The sequence below is a fragment of the Cavia porcellus genome, unplaced genomic scaffold, assembly GCF_034190915.1.
Source record: "Cavia porcellus strain 051 isolate PalLab524CR breed Dunkin Hartley unplaced genomic scaffold, mCavPor4.1 scaffold_22, whole genome shotgun sequence".
Lineage (NCBI taxonomy): Eukaryota > Metazoa > Chordata > Mammalia > Rodentia > Caviidae > Cavia > Cavia porcellus.
Window position 1 is genome coordinate 35,336,729 of NW_026947505.1, and position 19,484 is coordinate 35,356,212.

The 19,484-nt window shown below is 35.4% G+C and overlaps 1 protein-coding gene and 1 pseudogene across 8 annotated transcripts in view; one reads left to right on the top strand and one right to left on the bottom strand.

The window, feature by feature from the left end:
- The window catches only part of Adgb (androglobin), a 119,172-nt gene that overhangs the window by 59,926 nt on the left and 39,762 nt on the right, over nt 1–19,484 (bottom strand). For 7 of the 8 annotated variants that reach the window (XR_010041956.1, XM_063233039.1, XM_063233036.1 and 4 more), the window contains 7 exons: nt 19,075–19,169; nt 12,435–12,609; nt 10,438–10,528; nt 3,665–3,794; nt 2,351–2,384; nt 1,237–1,417; nt 715–778 (listed from right to left, as the gene is read on the bottom strand). Coding sequence is in view for 7 of the 8 variants with exons in the window: in XM_063233039.1 (XP_063089109.1) it covers nt 715–778; nt 1,237–1,417; nt 2,351–2,384; nt 3,665–3,794; nt 10,438–10,528; nt 12,435–12,609; nt 19,075–19,169 (770 nt within the window). In the remaining variant the exon portion in view is untranslated. The remainder of the gene's footprint in view (nt 1–714; nt 779–1,236; nt 1,418–2,350; nt 2,385–3,664; nt 3,795–10,437; nt 10,529–12,434; nt 12,610–19,074; nt 19,170–19,484) is intronic. The other variant, XM_063233038.1, reaches the window with a different exon arrangement.
- Nucleotides 8,595–9,263, top strand: LOC134472106 (large ribosomal subunit protein eL21-like; annotated as a pseudogene).

Sequence of the window (19,484 nt, forward strand, 5' to 3'; positions counted from 1 at the left end):
GCAAGCAACTACCTCAGAGGGGTTTTTCCACCTACATTTTCAGCTCTCCTGAGTGGAACAGAAAAAGTAATTTCAATGTCTCCTGTTTCCCCTGACTTCTGCATCCTGTAACAGTATGTGGGCTTGGGCAAGTCTCAAATGCAAAAAATGTTGTGTCATTCTACCTACAAGAGTTTTATGACAATATTTAATAAAAATAAGACTAGAGGATTACCAAAAGAGGTCGGTATCTCTTTGTCCTAAGACAAGGATACATGCAAATTTTGGAAAAATTTAGCTCCTCAGGATATATTTTATAGTTTCCCCCAAATTCCACTCAAAGTGAGATTTGTTAGTTAATTTATTCAAGAAATTTTTGTTGAATTTTTACTTTATTTACACTCTACAGGAATGACCTAGCAAAAGCAAAATAAAAGTCAGATGGGGTGGTGCACACCTATAATCCCAGCACTCAGAAGGCTGAGGCAGGAAGATCACTGCAAGTTCAAGACCAGTAGAGCCAGATGGATCACATTTGGGGAAATGAGCTAGTGGAATTGTGCTTTGTGTTTTGATAAGGGATCACTAAGAGATTCTGAAAGTTAATATTTTATGCATAATTATGCTACAAATTTAGAAATTCTATAGAAACTTGAAGATAGTTTCCCCTATTATAATTCTGCTAAAAAAAAAACAGTATAAGAAGAGAAAGATGAGAGATCATAATATATTTACCTTAAATTCTGATTTTTGAAAGGTAAGGCAGTAAGAACCTGGCTTGTGGAAAATGATTACGTGCCTGAAAAAATATTTATAATAGGTTATCACCATACTCAAAAACTTATAATACATGTTACGTTTTTTAGAATCAAATAATTATAGGCAAAGTTAAAAATAATTGTAACTGTTTTACTTGCCTTATGAGACAAAAATGATCTCAATGAAAAAAGACATCTGCATCTTTATTAGAGAAGAAATCTTTGAAGAGAAACTAAAACTGACCTGGAATGTGTTTGGCTTTTAATGTTCTGTATTGACAATCAATGCATCCATTTTTCCCTTGAGGAACTTTTATTTGATATTCCCAATATTCAACTGACACTGACAGTGTCAGTCAAGTGACAGTTAACGATTAGTAGATCTTATATACTGTACTAAATATACAAAAACAAATCTCAATGTGGATTTGCATAACGCAGTTCAGGATTTAACTACCACAATGAATCACATTTGAATGAATCACATTTGAATACTTACTGGAAGCACACACAGAAGTCTTCAAAATCTAACCAAGTTTCTTTGGAATCACCATTATGAACTACTGCAAAGTCATCCTGTGATTTTTCTACTGTTGCTGTTGTTTGACTGACCAAAATTTTATCCAAAGGAAGACCATCGGTTTGATGAGCATCACTCAGTCGAGGGACTGTTTGCTCTTCTGTTTATGTAGAAGACAGAAATATCAAATATCTTTCGTTGTTAGGTAGTAAGTTATTAAAATATACAAAATTAAAGAAGTGTTCAAATATCACGTCTATTTTGAAGAAAAAATTTATTGGGGCTGGGGATTTAGTTCAGTGGCATAAGCACCTGCCTTGCAAGTACAACGTTGTGAGTTCGATCCCTGGTACCTCCCCCAAAAAAAAGAAAAAAGAAAAATTTACTAAGATAATCATTTACATACTGGCTTTGAATCTGTGGAGATACATTTCACACACTTAGGAGAATTTAATAATAATTTTTATGCATATGCAATAGCTCAGAAATTTTGAAATCACTTTGATAAATTTATGCACACATTCTTTAGAAATTCGGAAGTCACACAGATTTATTAGATAGATTGAATCTACTGTAGATAGAGAATATAAGAAAGGATGGTTCAGAGAATAGAAGGAAAAATAAAAACTTGACAGATCTATTGCCATAAATGTATTCAGAAAGTCATTTGATTACTGCTTCTCCATAACTGGTAATCCTCTAGCCTTATTTTTATTAAATATTGTCATAAAACTCTTGTAGGTAGAATGACACAACATTTTTTGCATTTGAGACTTGCCCAAGCCTTCAGCAATGGAGGAATGTGCAATGTTTTTAGTATTTTGATGACAAAGTACATATATTCAGATATATGAACTTTATTCACGGGACCATGATTAGGGCTTTTATTTTCATTTTTGTTTGAACTTAACAAGTAAAATCATACCATCTTTCTAGCTCAGAACATCTTAAATTCAACAAATCAGAAAACATATTGATGAGGGGTTGCTGAGAGAGAGGCAAAGTGAAGAGAAAAGCTGTCAGCAAGCAAAGTCTTGTATGCCGTGATGTCCACTGGGGAGAAAAAAAGGCCATGAAAAGATGACTAACTTACCTTTAACAGGAACAGATTGTGGGACAGTATTAGCCTGTGAAGTGAAAAGAAGTTATCAAGAAGTCATCTGTAGTGCACCAAAACATTACAGCTATATAAAGCAGGAAAGTTTTAAACAGTTTTAAGCTGAAATAAATTGGTTTCTGGAATAGTTTATTAAAATATACAATACAACAAAGAATTCAATTTTAAAAATTTGAAAGAAGTTACCATAATTAAATAATTGGCTGATGACTTGTTTAAGTTTATGACAGTAAAAGACATATTTATTAAATGACTTAAACTTAAAAGAAAAGTTAAAAAATTATTTCCCTAGTAGACATATTACTTGTCGCGAGGTACTTGTCATTAATACAGTGAAATCAAGATTATTATTGACATGAATTGTACAAACCCAGAAAGACTGGTTTCAATTAAAAATTATTCTCCAAAATTTTAACAGAGAAATCGTAATGAATTCATGTATACAACTGTTTTCTTGGGAAACATAATTAAAATAAGTGTAAGAGATAAAGTGGTATAAACTTATACAGACTATGGCTGATGTGAGGAATATTTTGGGTAAAGAAAAGCAGATGGAGAAGACAGCAGAGACAAGAGAGCCCTAGTCCTAATGTGAAGAAGTTTCGGGACCCTGGACACAGCAGGTATTTGAGGAAGAAAGAATAAGAAATGGATTGAAAGTGTGGAAAAGGGTTAAATGTCTGTAGAAGGAACTTGATTTATTCTCTGAAACTCCTTCTTGTTTATAATCTGATCTTCCTCAGCCTGAGCAAAACACTGAGACTTGCTTTTCAACCCATTTCAATCATGGCATATTGCTTGCAATAACAAGAAACAAGAAGTGATGAATAAAGTCATTAACACTAGGGTATATATTTTTAAACTGTAACATTGCTATTTTAAAAATACCGCTAGTGAGTGAATATGAAAGCAATAAGAAATGAATCTCAGAAAATACCACATTAGTGAGAGAAATTATGGAATAATTCAAATAAAGTCCATTAAAATTATGTAACAAACTAAGCTATAAAACATTTATAATTATATTCATAGTTGGCAAAATTAGAAAGTGTAGAATTTAATGAATAACAGTATCTGAGTGGCAGATAGGAAACATGACCCAAAGGGAAAAACAAGAGACTTCCATAGCAGATGAATACTCCATTTGCTAACCTGTTACAGGTACACAAGCAATTTACTTTAACAAAATTCAGTATACTCTTCAGAGGCATGTTATAAAGTCTTTTGTATATATATAATATATTTCAAAATTTAAGAAAAAAAATTCTATAATAATAATTGAGATAACACCTGAGTTGGAGCCCCCATCACCTGATCCAATTCTGACTGGTTGAAGTCTTCAGTTTCATCAGTTTCTGTGATGGACAATAAACCAGATTCTAGAGGCAATCCTTTCTTAATAACAGATTGTACATTATGCCTAAAAAGGGAAAGCCACACTTCTATTATTTTAGCTTATTTAAAGTTACTATTAAATAACTTCAGTTTTGTCGCAAAGGTTCTACTTTTGTTCATCCTCATCCTTTTCCAACTAGTAATTTTTTAAAAACCTCTTGGTATTATGCTAAATAGTCTATATCAAAAACTGATCAGAAGAGGAAAAGAAAATCATGACATATTGGTTAAAGGAACAATTTTTCAACATGAAGAGGTAACAATTATAAACATACATGCACCAAACACTAGCATATCCAATTTCATAAAACAAATATTAATGAACATAAAAGATCAGATAAATATTAACACAATTACAGCAGGAGACCTAAACACCTCATTAGTTATAGACATATCAACTAGACAAAAATTATTAACAAACAAATATCAGAGTTAAACCATATCTTCAAACAAATGGACTTAAGGGATATCATCTATAGAGTATTCCATCCAACAACAGAATATACATTCTTCTCAAGAGCACATGTAACTTTCTCCAAAATAGAACACATACTAGCTAATAAAGTATGCTTAAAGTGCAAAAAAAATCAAAATTGCACTAGGTATATTACCAGACATAGCACAAGGAAACTAGAAAGCAATAGCAAAAGAAACCAAAGAAATTATGCAAAAATATGACAATTTAAAATACAGTTTTGAACAATAAAAGGTCACAGAAGAAACAAACAAAGAAACTGCACAGTTCCTAGAATCAAATGATAATTTCAGAACATACCAGAATTTATGGGGACACAAGGAAAACAGTCCTAAGAGGGAAGAGTATAGCTGTCAATGTTCACATCACAAGAATTGAGCAGGCCAAAATAAATAACCTAGAAGTACACCTTGAGATCCTAGAAAAACAAGGAAAATCCAAAACCAATGCTTATACAAGGAATAAAACTATAAAGTTAAGAGCATAAATTAATGAAATTGAGGTTAGAAATAGCACAAAAAATCAATCCATTGAAGTACTAGTTTTTTGAAAGTATAAAGAAATAAGCAAATCATTAGTCAATCTTACCAAAAAAGAAAGATCCAAATCAATCCAATACGAAATAAAAAAGTGAAATCACAACAAATACCACTGAGATCCAAATTATTAGCAATAACTTCAAAAACCTGTATCCCAATAAACTAGAGAATTCAGAAGAAATGGATAGATTCCTAGATACATATAAACTACCAAAACTGAGCACACAAGGTTTTAAAATTCTGAATAACTCACAACAGGTAAAGAAATTGAAGTCGTAATAAAAAGCCTTCCAACTAAGAAAAGCCCAGGTCCTGATGGTTTCACTGCTCCATTCTACAAGAACTCCAGGGAATATCTAACACCAGTAATCCTCAAACTCTTTAATGAAATTTAAAGGTAACAAAGTTATTCTTGGAAGCTAGTATTGCACTGACTAGCTTCCAAGAGTATACAATCAGTCAAAGGTACAACCAAAATCAGACAAAGATACAACAACAAAAAAAGAGAGATAAAGGCAAATCTTTTTAATGAACCAAGCCGAAAAACTCCTTAACAAGATACTGACAAACAGAATGCAACAAGTAACAAAAATATTATATGTCATGACCAATATAGGCCTCATCCCAGAGATGCAAGGATGGTTCTATATATGCAAATCAATAAATGTAATACATCACATTACCAGAAGCAAGAATAAAAATGAACTGATCATCTCAATAGATGCAGAAAAAGCCTTTGACAAAAATCCAACATGTATTAAAAAAAATCCCTCAAGAAAATAGCTATAGGTCTGAGAATATAGCTCAGTAGCATAAGCATTTACCTGGCAAGTGCAAGGTCCTGAGTTCAATTCCCAATACAAAAAAATAACAATAATATAGACTTAGAAGGGCCTTATCCCAATCTGATAAAAGCCACTTATGACAGACCTAATGCCAACATCCTACTAGATGGGAAAAGTTGAAAGCTTTCCCTTTAAAATCGAGAACAAGCCAAGGAAGTCTTTTATCATCACTGCTGTTCAGTACAGTACTCAAAAGAGAAAAAACTCAAAGGAATAAGTATAAGACAAAAAGAAGTAAAATTTTATCATTATATGTAGATGTCATGATCCTCTAAATAGAAGCCTAAACAAATTTCACCAAAGCTAGAATAATAATCAGTAATGTAGCAGGATACAAAGTAACACAAAAAATTAATAGCGTTCCTGTATATTCATAATAAACTCACAAAGAAAGAAATTAGGAAACAATTGTAACTCACAATAGCATCAAGAAAAAATTAAAAACGTAGGAATTAAACTAACCAAGGAACTGAAATATCTCTATAATACAAACTACAGTACTCTTACAAAGGAACCTGAAGAGGATTTCACAAAATGGAAAGAGATCTTTTGTTTCTGAGTGAATATACTGAAAATGGCCATCCTTCCAAAACTGATACACAAATTTAATACAATTCCAATCAAAATAGCAACAGCAGTCCTCACAGAACTTTAAAAATATGTTTGTTCTACCCTCCAGTGTCATCTTAAAGTAAATTAGAAAAGGGTAGTTAGGTGAATTTTTACTGAATACTTGTGGGAACAGGAAGCTAAGTTTATGACCTCAATCTCTCTCATAAAAATTCACCTAACTACTCTTCTCTAGTTGACTTGAAACTGCCAGTAGAGGGTAGCACAAGCATATTTGTGAAGTTTCAGTGCCCTCAGAGAGGGCCAGGAGCCAAAACAGAGCAAAGGGGCCTGCCTGTTGCTGCATGACAGCCTTCCAGAGAAGTGAAGCTGTAGCAATCATTTTCAAGAGCTTTCCAGAAAAAGGGCTTGCTCTTATGTTGGTGGGAGAACCCTGTATTGCAAGCATCTACACTTTCTTGTTACACTTTCAGAAAAATCAGATACATAAGCAAGTAACTGCATGAGTCTATCTCTTGATTCGGGGTTGTTTGGTAGATTGGTCTTAATAGAAAATGAAAGTTATTCAAAGTAAAGTGAATTCTGAATCTGACAGAGCAAACAACAGAGAAGATAGAACACTTACGGCAGGGTACGGCCGAAGCAGGCTGATTTGGTTCAAGATAAGAGACTAAATACAAATCTGTCCCTCTTCTCCTTCATACAACTTCACTGGAGTCTCAGAAAAAAAGGTTAAAAATAAAAGCAAAATCATATACAGCTGGCAAAATAGGCATATCTGATCTGAGCTGAAACATTTTCCTCAGAGACACATGAGAACAAAAAACAGCAGACCAGGCAGGGGAAGAGAACAAGAAGTCGCCAAGAGCAAGCCCTCCCTGCAAATCAGCGCCTCGTGCAGTCCACTGTGGGGAGAGCCACATGCCAGCCCCTTTTGGTGTGCGGGCTGGGAGACAAGAAGAGCCAATACCTCCCACACACACATACCCCACTCCTGCCATAAGCAACCTGCTGATCTGGAAAACACAAGCTGGAAGGATGGCTGTTGAGGTGGAATACAGTTTAATGCTATTCAGAGAATAACAATAGGCAGTGTAGCATCTATAGGGGATCTCCTTCTGAGGGTGGCGGCTATTGTTGATTTCCTATTGCCTTGTTTTAAAGTCCTGTATCATTTTCGTTGTTTTGTTGGGTTCAGTTTTGTTCTGTTTTGTTTTTGTTTTTGTTTTGATTTGATTATATCTGATGCATGTTATTTCAAAAATAACAAGATATACTATGGTAGCCATTTTGGATTTATGCAACCATAGCAAAGCTTAGCGATTCAACCTACGAATTTGGGGGAGATACAAATGTTTGGTTTACATCATTCTACCCTGGATCCCCCAAATTCATGTTCTGTAATTCAAAAATATATTTACTCCATCTCAACAGCTCTGAAAGCCTAAACACATTCTGAAGTCCAAAACTTAACCTCATTACTGTCTATGTAAGATACAGGTAAACTTTAAGATAGAATTTATCCTGAGGCACTATTTTTTCCCATTGTGGATCTCTAATATTAGACAAATAATGTATTCCCAAAGTCCAGCGGTGGGATGGGTGTAGGAAAGACATTTCCATTCTAAAGGGGAGAAGTAGGAAAGAAAGAAAGGATGACAAGTCCAAGTAATTCCAAAACCTAGCAAGGCAAATTTCATACATTTTAAGGCTTGAGAATAATCCTGTTGGGTCTGAAGCTGTGTCTTCCGTGCTCACTGGGATGGCAGTGTCACCCCGTGGTTCTGTGGAGTGGCCTCGCTGCCTGTTCAGCTTTCCATGAGGCCCTGTAGTCTGCTAAAACCAAGAGACAAGAACCTTGTCCCCGGGCCGGTGGCAGAAGAGGTAACCCTGACGATTTCTGAGTCGTTACCGGATCAATTCTTCCCTTTTCTAGAGGTTCAAGTTTGCATCTGGATATCCTATGGTCCTAACTACTGGGTCCCATAAATCCCACAGACTTCGTCTAGTCTGCCCCATTCTCACTCCCATTAGGCCAAACTGGTAGTACTTCAGCTAATATAAGCTATAATCTATTTAGTAGTAGTCCGGTACACGTTTGATCTTCTCTTCAGAACACAGTTCCTTTCTCTCTCTCTCTCTTTTTTCATTATGGACAGGTTCTGAGAATTTTCAATATCTTTCAATGTGCTTTTGTGTTTTGTCAAGGATGCCTTCTTCAGTCCCTCTATCTCATCTTGCATTCAGGAGAACCCCAGCTTCCCTTTCAACATTATGCTTACAGATCTCCTTGATATAATCCCATATCCTTGCTCATCCTAACTTCTCCAAACCACAACACAATTCAACCAAATTCATGATACTTTATTGTAAATTTTCGTTTTTCTCAGCTTTGAAATAATTTCTTCTGCATTTCCTCCCAAAAATAACCTTTAATGTCCATATTTTTACCAATATTTTATTAGTTATTATTCTTTAAGATGGAGTTTCTATTTCTCTTTCTTTTTGAGCCTTATAAGACTCACCTGCTAAAAGTCTCTTCCTAGCCTTTCTGCTGGAACCGCCATCTTCCAGTAATTTGCCAAATGACAAACAGAAAGGGAAAGAGGGGAACCCTAGTATATGTTCTCTAGGCCTGTTGGAAAACATGGGGTGGTTTCTTCAGCCACATACACGTGAATCTACAAAAAAGGTGATACTGTAGACATCAAGGGAATGAGTACTATGCAAAAAGGAATGCCACACAAATGTCACCATGACAAAAACAGGAAGAGCCTACAGTTACCCAGCATGCTGTTGGCATTGTTGTAAACAAGCAAGTTAAGGGCAAGATACTTGCCAAGAGGATTAATGTGTGTATCAAACATACTAAACACTCAAACAGTTGCAATAGCTTCCTGAAATGTGTCAAGGAAAATGATCAGGAAAAAAAAGGAGCCAGAGAGAAAGGTACCTGGGTTCAACTAAAGCACTAGCCTGCCCCGCCCAGAGAAGCACACTTGGTGAGCACTAGTGGGAAGGAGCCTGAGTTGTTGGAACCTGTTCCCTATGAATTCATGGCATAAGCTGGGGATGGAGCTCTGTCATTCAGTACCTAATTGGCAGTTAAGTGTTCTGGGCCCTACTTAAGAATAAAAAGTCATCTTGTGTCGTAAGCATGGTTTTCTTAATTGAACAGGTGTGGAACCTTTACCTCAGAAACAAATATTTGGAGCAGATTTGCATTCTACCTAGTTAATTGTGTCAGGTCTTTACGCTGCAGTGTTTTTCTTCCTGAAAGATACTGCAGAGGTGTTGTGCAGGCGTGTACCCAAATGGCCAAATATTTATGAAATGTTTATATTGGCTCAATGACCCAATAGGGAAAACATCACCATGGGGAAAAGATGTGGCAAAATAAAATGGATAAGATGTGGCAAAATAAAAGTCACATTAGTTAAATAAATGGAAGTTCATTTCAGTTAAACAGTTTACAGCACCTAAAAGTCTCTTCCTCACTAGGAATCTGCATGTTTTCAGCACGTACCTCAAAACTCCTCCTGCTCTACACTGTAGCCAGTACTACAGAAAGGTCCACATTTTCATAGAGTCACTAGAGCGGCACCTCACTGTTTTGTACCAATAGCTGTATTTTTTCGCTTGAGTCACCATAATAAACACAGGCTGGGGGCCTTGAATGAGCAAAACATATTTTCTCATACTTCTGAACCTGCAAGTCTGAGATCGCAGAGCATGCCACCAGGGTTTGATTCTTAGTAGGAGGGCACTCCTCTCTCCCTTGATTGCAGACAGCTGCCTGCTCAGTGTGTCCATGTGTCTTTTCCACTGTGTGTGTGCAGGTAGAGACGGCCAGATAGCAGGCTCTGTGGAGTCTCATCTAAAGACTCTGAATACCATCAGCTCACAGCCCCACCAAAACGACCTCATTTAACCTTAGTCATTTCCTTAGAGGCCTTATCTCTGAATTCAGTCACACTGAGAACCAGGACTTCATTGCATGAATCTAGAGGAAACTCTTAACTTTAGTCTAAACTTCACATTTTAAAATGTGAGCAAAATACGTTTCTTAATACATGAATTAATCATTCATAAGCTATAAGAATCAAGAAAATAGCCACTACATTTTTGTCGTCTTTTTCTTAATGCTTTACAAATGTTCTCATTTACTGTTATTTTTACCATATACATAAAGTTTGTGTTACCAAGATGGAGTTGTGAAAGACAACATTATATACTTACGTTCTTTTTGGAACTCTAAATGGAGTCATTCTATAATTCAAAAATGGACTTGAGATCTCAAGAAACTGTTCAGGCTTCTTTATTACTGAAACTAAAAATAGCAATTATGAAGCACAATATATATGTCTTTTTATCTTTCATGATAGTAGGCAGAGTTAATATTTATCCCAGAACTGATTAGATTACTATTTGCACAACACATTTCAATAAGGGAAAAGGGATAAATAAAGATGCAGCGATATCTATGGCTTTTTACAGAAAGAATTGATCTTATATTTCTTTTGTCCATCCTCAGTTGCTTGCCAGAGAGCAACATGAAGCAAATCAGGGGAGGTTGGCAGGGGACTCAGGGATGCCTTGCAAAACATTCCTTGGCATTTGCTGCTAGTTCAAGTACAGAAGTGATTTTCCCTAACTCTTTCACTAAAACCACGTGTCCTTTAATTAACTTGTGCAGCACTGGCGCCCAACCCCTGGGAGGTGCTAAGTGGTATGTGGCGTAAGTGGAAGGCAACGACCTAAGCTTCATCTGTTTGTGGCTGCTCACATCACTGCCTGAGCTCTGCCTGCTGCCAGCCAGAGCATCACAATCTCACGAAAGCACACACCCTGCTGTGAACTGTACATGCAGGAAGTCGAGGTTTTGTGCTTCTTATCAGACTCTAACAATAATAACAGGAATAAAGTGTACCATGTAATAGTAATAAAAATAAAGTGCACACTAAACGTCATGCACTGGAATGATCCCAAAGTGTCACTCATGGTTGAGATTTGTTGACAAAAAGGTTGGAGACTGCTGCTCTACAACACAACTGCTTGGAAATAAATAGAAAATGTAGTAAAAGAAGAGAAAATGTATCAAAGTAAAGGTCAAGAGTAGAAACAGAAGCAGGAGTTCCCCCTGTGGATACTTCTAAATCTAAAGCTATCTACAAGTAGGAAATTCTCCACTGGAAAGGGACACAGACTATGAGTTAACCATGGTGAGCACTGAAATTAAACGTGAGGTATTATGAGTAGGAAAGAAGTGAGGCCTGGATACCGTATACACAATGTTCTTCAATCGTTTGGTACTATCCTCCAAAATGATCTGCCTCCTATTTTTATTAATTTTTACATTAAATATTAAACTCAGTGGAGAGAAGAAAGCAATTATATGATGAGCCCCTAGAAGAAGGAACCAACCTTCTGGAATCCCACCAATCATGAAATAATCATCCCCAGTTTACAAAAGAGTAGTCCCTCTTCCATTCAAACATTGTGCTTAAGGAAAACAAGAGAAAGAATGAAAGCTCATAGAGAATAATAAACCGAGAAGGTGTGAAGCCACTGCTGGGAGGATTTAAAAAGGAACTGCGAGAACAGGAACATGGTGAGGAGACGCCCCTCCATGAGCCTCGCCCCTGGGAATCTCTCTGTTTCTGAGGACGGCTGTATGACAGTTCTAACACAGGAGCCACCTCAGGGTAGAAGTTCTGTTTCTGTGAGAGTTCTAATTATAAATCAATAATTCAAAAATTATGTTCTACATGATACTCAATGGTGATTTCCACAATAGAAATTCACTCCAGTGACTTAATATATGCTGTTTAACTGCCATATTATTTATTGCAAACTATCACACTGGACACACACATAAATAATTAATTTATGACAAACTACCACACTAATTTTAATACACTTTGCTATCATCACACTAATAATAACCATGCCAATGCTCACTTTGGCAGCACATATAACAGCAATCATGCCATCACTGAAAGAATAACCTGAATCTGTCTGCCCAATTTACACACAAACCAAACTGCTCTGCTTCTGAGATATGAACAATTAATTCTCTGAAGATATAAAACCTGGATACAAAATTCAAACAGGTTTTTAGGTGCAATGGTTAGATGTATATACCTTGACATACATCTTTCACAGCAAAAGAAACTATTCATCCTTTAAATAGACAATTGTTCACTATAAAGATTCTAAGACCATGCAAAGCATACCTTGCGGTTCATCTGTTATCACAGTTTCTTTTTTATAGCGAATGAGTTTCCACGGTGGTATCAGGGGTGGTTTTGATGGTGCTACAAGGGGACAAGACCTACTTCTTGTCACCAGCACAGGATGGCTACAGATATGGGAAAGTCCATATTCTCTAACCTTTTCAGCAGAGTCCGCCTAAAAAATGGAAAGATTCAAAAGGATACCTGTAATTATCTCCACATTTAAAATAATAGCTTTGTCAATATGAAAATACTATCTCCACTATTAGAGTAATTTTAAAAAGCTCACATTTCTGCCTTTCATGATATAAGCCCTATTTCTGCTAGTATATCTTTCCATTTTAATTTTTGTAGGATGTATTTCTCTATTTGAAAGAAGAGGGAGCAAAACTCAAAGATACTTTTCAGTTCTAAAATTAAAAGATCCTATGAGATTGAAAAAACTTAGCACACCAGTTTTGGTCCAACATTAATCAGTATTATTTTTACAGGTTAAAATTTAATACTAGTGTTTATCATGTAAAGTTTTTTTTTAATCACAAGCAATTGTTACCTTTTATGAAAAATGTATCAAAGTGTAATCACGTCAAGAGATGGCAAGTAGTTGTTTTATCTATAAATTATACCTTCTTCCAAGTAAATTCCCCCCATTATGCATAACAATGAAGACAGTCATCAAAGTGCAGGGGGTAAACTAGTTATTCAGGCAGATATTTCTTATACTTAAATGTTCAGATGTCCTGATCCCTTTGCTTTAGAATAATTCAAAAAAATATCTAAGCAGAGTTTTAGTTATTAATTACTGGCTAAATTATGTCATGAGAAATTTTACAAAGTAAATGAAAGCTAGAATTTTATGTATTATAGCCAAGTTCTGACTTTTACAATTTGGCTTAACATTTAAAGTAAAATAAAGTGAAATATTCACTATATTAAAATCAGTAACTTTCTTCCTCATGATACTGCATCATTGATTTCCATGCAATAGCAACAACTGAGACTGTAAATGTATTTAAGTTAGGACAGAAACCCACCCAATAGTCCATCACAATTATTACTTCAGCTGGAACCTGCCTTGATCTCAGGCTTCTGTCTCTGTATAGCTTAATCTGCACTTCTCAAGACACAAAAGGAGACAAAGGGAACAATGATTGAATGGTTATTAAAAGTAGCATAATTAGGAAATAAAGGGAACTGTTATTTTCTCTGTATCATTTTTGCAGATTTTAGCTACTTACTTTTTAAAAAAATCTTTCCTAGATGATCCATGGTCTCAATCTTTTTCTTACCTAATAGTGTTAATTCAGTCAAGGTTTACAGGTTCCTGTTTTAAAGGTTTGCAAGTGGAAAGCTGTTTTTTAATGGGAGTGTATGGAAGAATTTGAGCTCATTCAGCAATATTGCCTCAATATAGTATTTTTTAAAAGGTATATTACTATAAAAGTCACATTTAAATAGTATCCAAAATAGAAGTCAGACAAAAGTGATACTTATAAGTTAATCACATTCCACACACTGTACCAGTTATAATTTTGGTTTATGCATCCTAAACTCTCCTCACAATTGTAACCATTGTTTTAGACTTAAAATGACTTTCTTTTTTGAATTGTAAAGCATTAGAAAAGACGATGATTGAAAATATTTTGGAAACAAAACATTAGTCCAAGTAACAAAGTGTGGTATTAGCATCTACTTGTAATTTGAATAGTCTGCCAAAGTACTAACTTGATTTAATTAGGAGAAAATCTAAAATAACAATTTCTCATACTTGATTTTATTTTCAACATATACGTAACACTTCTCACTTGCGTAAAGTAATCCTACTAATGACAGCTACAGGCTAATGTTAGGAAACTTCATTAAAGGAGCTCAAAGTTCCTTGAGTAATAATTAAGGGCAGAAGGGCCAGGTATATAGCACAGCAGTACAAACACCTGAGTTTGATTCCTGATACAAAAAAAAAAAAAAAAAAAAAAAAAATTAAGGGCAGAGAGTGACTTAGGACAGTACCTGAAACACTCAGTAGGTGCTCACTTAATGTTGGCTAAATAATTCATGTGTAAGACTTAAATAAGTAAAATCAGTCAAAACAAGATGATGAGAGCAATACAGGGCTTCAAATCAAATTAATAGGAAATCAAAAAAGTTACTATAATATATCCTGCTAAATTTTTTTATTTTTTCCCCTTAATAAAAACATAAATAAAAATTTTTTTAAAAGGGGGAGATTGAGATAAAAGAGGACCTAACAACATAACAACACAGGTCAGAACAGAACAATTTAAGCAACATAATTTTCACCACAAGATAACCATAGTGTTTTACCATAGTGTCTCTTTTCTTGAAATATTTGAGTATAACTTCATATACTATAGCATCAAACATATTAACACAGTGTGAAACCATTCAAGAAGATGAAATTATTATAGGGTATTTAGAACCAGCTAACAGAAAACAAACAATGGTTTCTATATTATCTCTTTGCCTATAAAAAATTTTGTTTATACTATCTCATATAAATCTTGTTTTGACTGATTTTACTCTATTTTGTTTTGTTTGATAGTATCAAGTTTGAGGATATAGGCAACTATTTTGAAGGCAATAAGATTCACTATGATGCCCATTCTGGTTAGACTATTATCTTCTTTTGAAGTCCTGTAATGTCTCCAATGTTTCAGTTTTATTGGTTTTGTTCTGTACTGTTTTGTTCAATTTTATTATACCTGATGATATAGGCAATTCTTTTTAAGGTAGCAAGAAGCATTATGGTAAGCATTGTTGATCACCTTGTATTCTGTTTTTACATCATGTACTATGTCCATCCTTTGTTTTGACTGACTCTGCTTTGTTTTGTCACATTTGGTTTTATTCTCCTCCAAAAAAGAAGTAACAAGAACTGTGGGAGTAATAAAACCCAAAATGTGTAATTGTTAGTGTAAAGAAGAGAGGAAAAGAAAGTGCTCTAAAGGATACAACTGCAAGTGTGTTTAGGTGTGTAAGACAGATGACCATATTACTAAGTTTTTGTCGAATCATTGAACACAACTGTTTGCAGTCTCACTGTTTGAATGTCCACTTTGTATGCTTTAATTTTGTAACTTAAACAAATATTTCTAAGATGACAATATGTAATCTATTAACTAGTAATTTCTTATTGTTTATTTTTTGAAATTCTGTATTATTTGTACCCTCTTACTGTTTTTTTTCTCTTTAAATAAAAATTTTTAAAAAGACTTAAATTAGAAGGGTCCTTTTCTAAGACTCTTTTATTCCTTTATCCATTCCATTTCAAATTTTTTAAAAACAAGGAACAGGAGTTGTGGCAAGTAGAGGAAGCACTTTTTAAAAATTCCCAAGTTGTTCACCTAAATAATACCATTTAGATACCTAAACGGAGGAGGACGTTGGATAAGTAAGACAGTTCATAATATCTAGTTCCTTCTTCAGTTTTGTTCTTATTTTTGTTATAGTCTTTGTCACTTCTTTAAACAAATGTAAGTCATGTATTTTACCTGTTGAGCTCATAGTTTTTGAAGCTGTAACATTTAATAACACACTGCATTTAACAAAATTTCATTAGGAGAAAAACTGTTCCCTATAGGTCTATAAACTGTTATATCCTGGTAACTATCAGGGAAACTAGAAGGGCTTCACAGATAGCGAGCCTGTAAGAATCAGCATGAAGACGGGGGCTATGACACTACAACAGTCCTGCGGGTCACTCGCTGTTACAGACACTGAGCTATCTCCAGATCCTCTGGTGTCTTAGACCACTTCCAACCCCAAAAGAAAAGCTTATAAAGATATTTCTTTATTCCAAACTTCCATCCTCAATTTTAGCTGTCTTGGAGTCTCCTTCCCTTCTAGTTTAATCGCTTCATCTGCAGATTTTCCAACAGTAGATCAATTCTGCTTTGAACCCATTTTTCGTAGTTACTTTCTTAGGGTCCTAAACAGGTAGCTCTTCCTTTGGAATGACTTCTCTGGTCTCAAGGACAAAAAGTAACGCATTTGTATTTTATCTCCCTTTTTTTTTTTTTTTCTTTCTTTCTGAGACAGAGTTTCACTCTCTCTTGAGCTTGAGCCTTGAGCTCACTTTGTAGCCCAGGCTGGTCTCAAACTCACAACGATCCTCCTGCCTCAGCCTCCCAAGTGCTGAGATTATAGGTGTGCGCCACCACTTCCAGCTTCTCTCACTGATTTTTTTCACCACTGACTCAAATACTCCTTGCATCATTCCTCCAACAAACATTTCTGCACCTTACCTACCACCCACAGACACCTGTTAGCGCTATTGCTATGAGCTTTTAATTGTATTATTGTTGGTCCCTTAACTGTGCCTTCTTCACTGAATATATTATAAACGTCTGTTGAATTAACCAATGAATAAACACATGTAAACGTTAATAGTCTTTCTTACTCTTTTAAATTCAAAGCTAACTTTGTGTTTTAAGTCTTAGTTTATTTGCAGAACCACCACAAGTTCCAAGGGATTATTCTATTTACACTGCAGTTTTAAAAGGAGTTCAGTACTTCTTAGACATAATGCCATGGCACGCCACAAAACATGGCTGATGTCTTTAGCAGTATTGATAGTCTTTGCTCTCTGGAATAAGTGAGACAGTGCCTGGGCCTGTGGAATGCAATGAAGCCAAAAACAGGTATCAGAGATGAAGTGGTGGTATTTTTTACCCCTATTGCGTCTCTCAAAATGCTTGAAGATGGTGCTTTTGGAGAGCCGTTGTATCACGAAAGCACTGCACGCTGATGGATTCATCTGCTGGCCAGTTCAGTGGCTGTTAAAAGGCGGGGCCTGGTCAGTGGGGACCGAGTTAGCAGGAGCGTGACCCTGAACGGTATTTCTCTCTGCCCACCGCCTCCTTTCTGGTTCTACTTCCTGTTTACCGTGACATCAGCAGCTTTCTGCCATCCATGCCTTTAGTTTCTGCATTTGAATGTGTCAATCACTGACTGCAACTTCTCAAACAGAGCCAAAATAAACTTCTTCTCTTTCAAGTTGCAGGTGTTGGGTTTTGTGTCACAGTAATGCGTTAAGTGACTAACACACATGGCCAGACGTAATCTCATCAACAGGCTCAATCTGAGAGAGGTTTTGGAAGCACACTTGGGCTGTTCAGTGTTACTGCCTTTAAGATTCGGGCTAAATTTTTGATCTGTTTAATTAAACCACAGATAATGCTATTTAACTTTGAATTAAAATCAAAGAAACTGCCACTATTACGTTCTGTCATTCTTATGATGTCACCACTGTTTCATGGTAGTTTTTTGCATTATAGGAATAGGTTTTTATCAAAAAAAAAAAAAAAGATGAGTCAAAGGAATATGAGGATGCAGAAGAGAGGAGGAGAAAAATGACATTAAGCCTTAGGCTAATATAAATGCAAATATATATAATGGTCATCTAACTGTAATATTTTCAGTTAAAGCTAATTTTCATTAAAGTTTTAAAGCTCAGCTCTTTCTGACTAACCAAATGACTATTATATCACTGCACCACCTAATCTTGTACTTTAAGATGTTAGAACCTTAACAATAAAGTGCTAGCTGTCTAAAGTCCTAAAACTTTAGGATCCAGTAAGCCTCAAATACAATACAGCCTTTGTCTAAAAAGACTGAGTAGTAACATGATTGGCTTTAGCATAATAAGGGAAGGAGAAATATTGTTCTTCCCTTTAAGAGCAAAAGGTAGTTTCTAACTGTGAAACTGCGTAAATACTATGCAACCACTAAGCATATAGGAAGTAATTGAAAAATATGATTAAAAATTAAAATTTTGAAAAAATTTATTATAGTAAAACATACACTGCCATTAAGTCCCCTCAAAATACTCTCTCTAGCTTCCGAACCCATTTATCCCAGTAACCTTGCCACTATCTGAAGCACTTCTAGGAGTTCTCTTTCACTGCTTTGCAAGATGTTATCAAAAATACAATGACTGGTGCTGCTGAGTGCCACCAGCAGCAAGACAGGCTGCTATGAACATTCGTGCTGCATCCTCGCCCCCCTTATTCGCTGGACCTGGTTCATCTGGCTTCTGGCTCTCCCCCAAGGTCAAAGTGACCGTGAAAGGTAAGTGTTTTGGATAAAGTCAGCAACTTGAGGAAGCCACAGCAACACAACTAAAGACATAAAAAAGGACCGGATGCCAAAATGTCTGTGTTGCCTGTGTCCAGACATTCACACTATACTTGGTATTCCTTTTGACTGCATTTTCTAAATTTCTCATAATTTTAAATCTATAAGGAAAAGCAATTAATATTTATTTGTACTACTTTATGATATAGCAAAGATGATACAGTGGCTCACTCACCTGATTGCAAACTCATTTAAATTATATTAAGAAAATGTGTGTGGTCTTCTTATGGGAGGGTTGTTAACTGTTATTTAGGATTGATGTATGTGATTTTCCTTAAAATGTGCTATATATTTCCCTTTGTATATAATATGAAATGTTTAAAAATAAAATGTAACTATATCTTTTTCTCATAATTGAGTAGTACTGCAACCATCTAAGATAATTTTAGATGTGCCAAGTCCCTTAGATCAAATAATCCCCCCCCTACTACACAAACACACACATACCTTACGTGATGTTGTATTTTCAGAACTGAATGCTTACCATATTCCTTAATGTAAAGATATTTTTTTCATACAAATAGAGAGGCTTAAATGTGGCATATACAGCCATATAAGGGGACTGCGTTGGTGAAGAACCTATAAAACAAACATATTGTGTCATGAAAATTCTAGTCAAATGAATCTAGCCAGTCACTCTCTCACTATGTCCTCACATGGCTCTTCTCCACATGCACACAAGGATAGAGAGGGAAGGACAGAGAGAGCTGGTATCTCTACATCTTTTTATAAAGACACAAGTTCTATAGGTTTTTCACTTGGTGACCCTGTTTAATCTTAACTAGCTCCCTAAAGATTATCTCCACATAGAGTTACCTTGGTGGTTAGGGCTTTCAGCTAAGGATCTGGCAAAGAAACAACATCCATAATATTCTACTCTCCGACTCTCCCTAA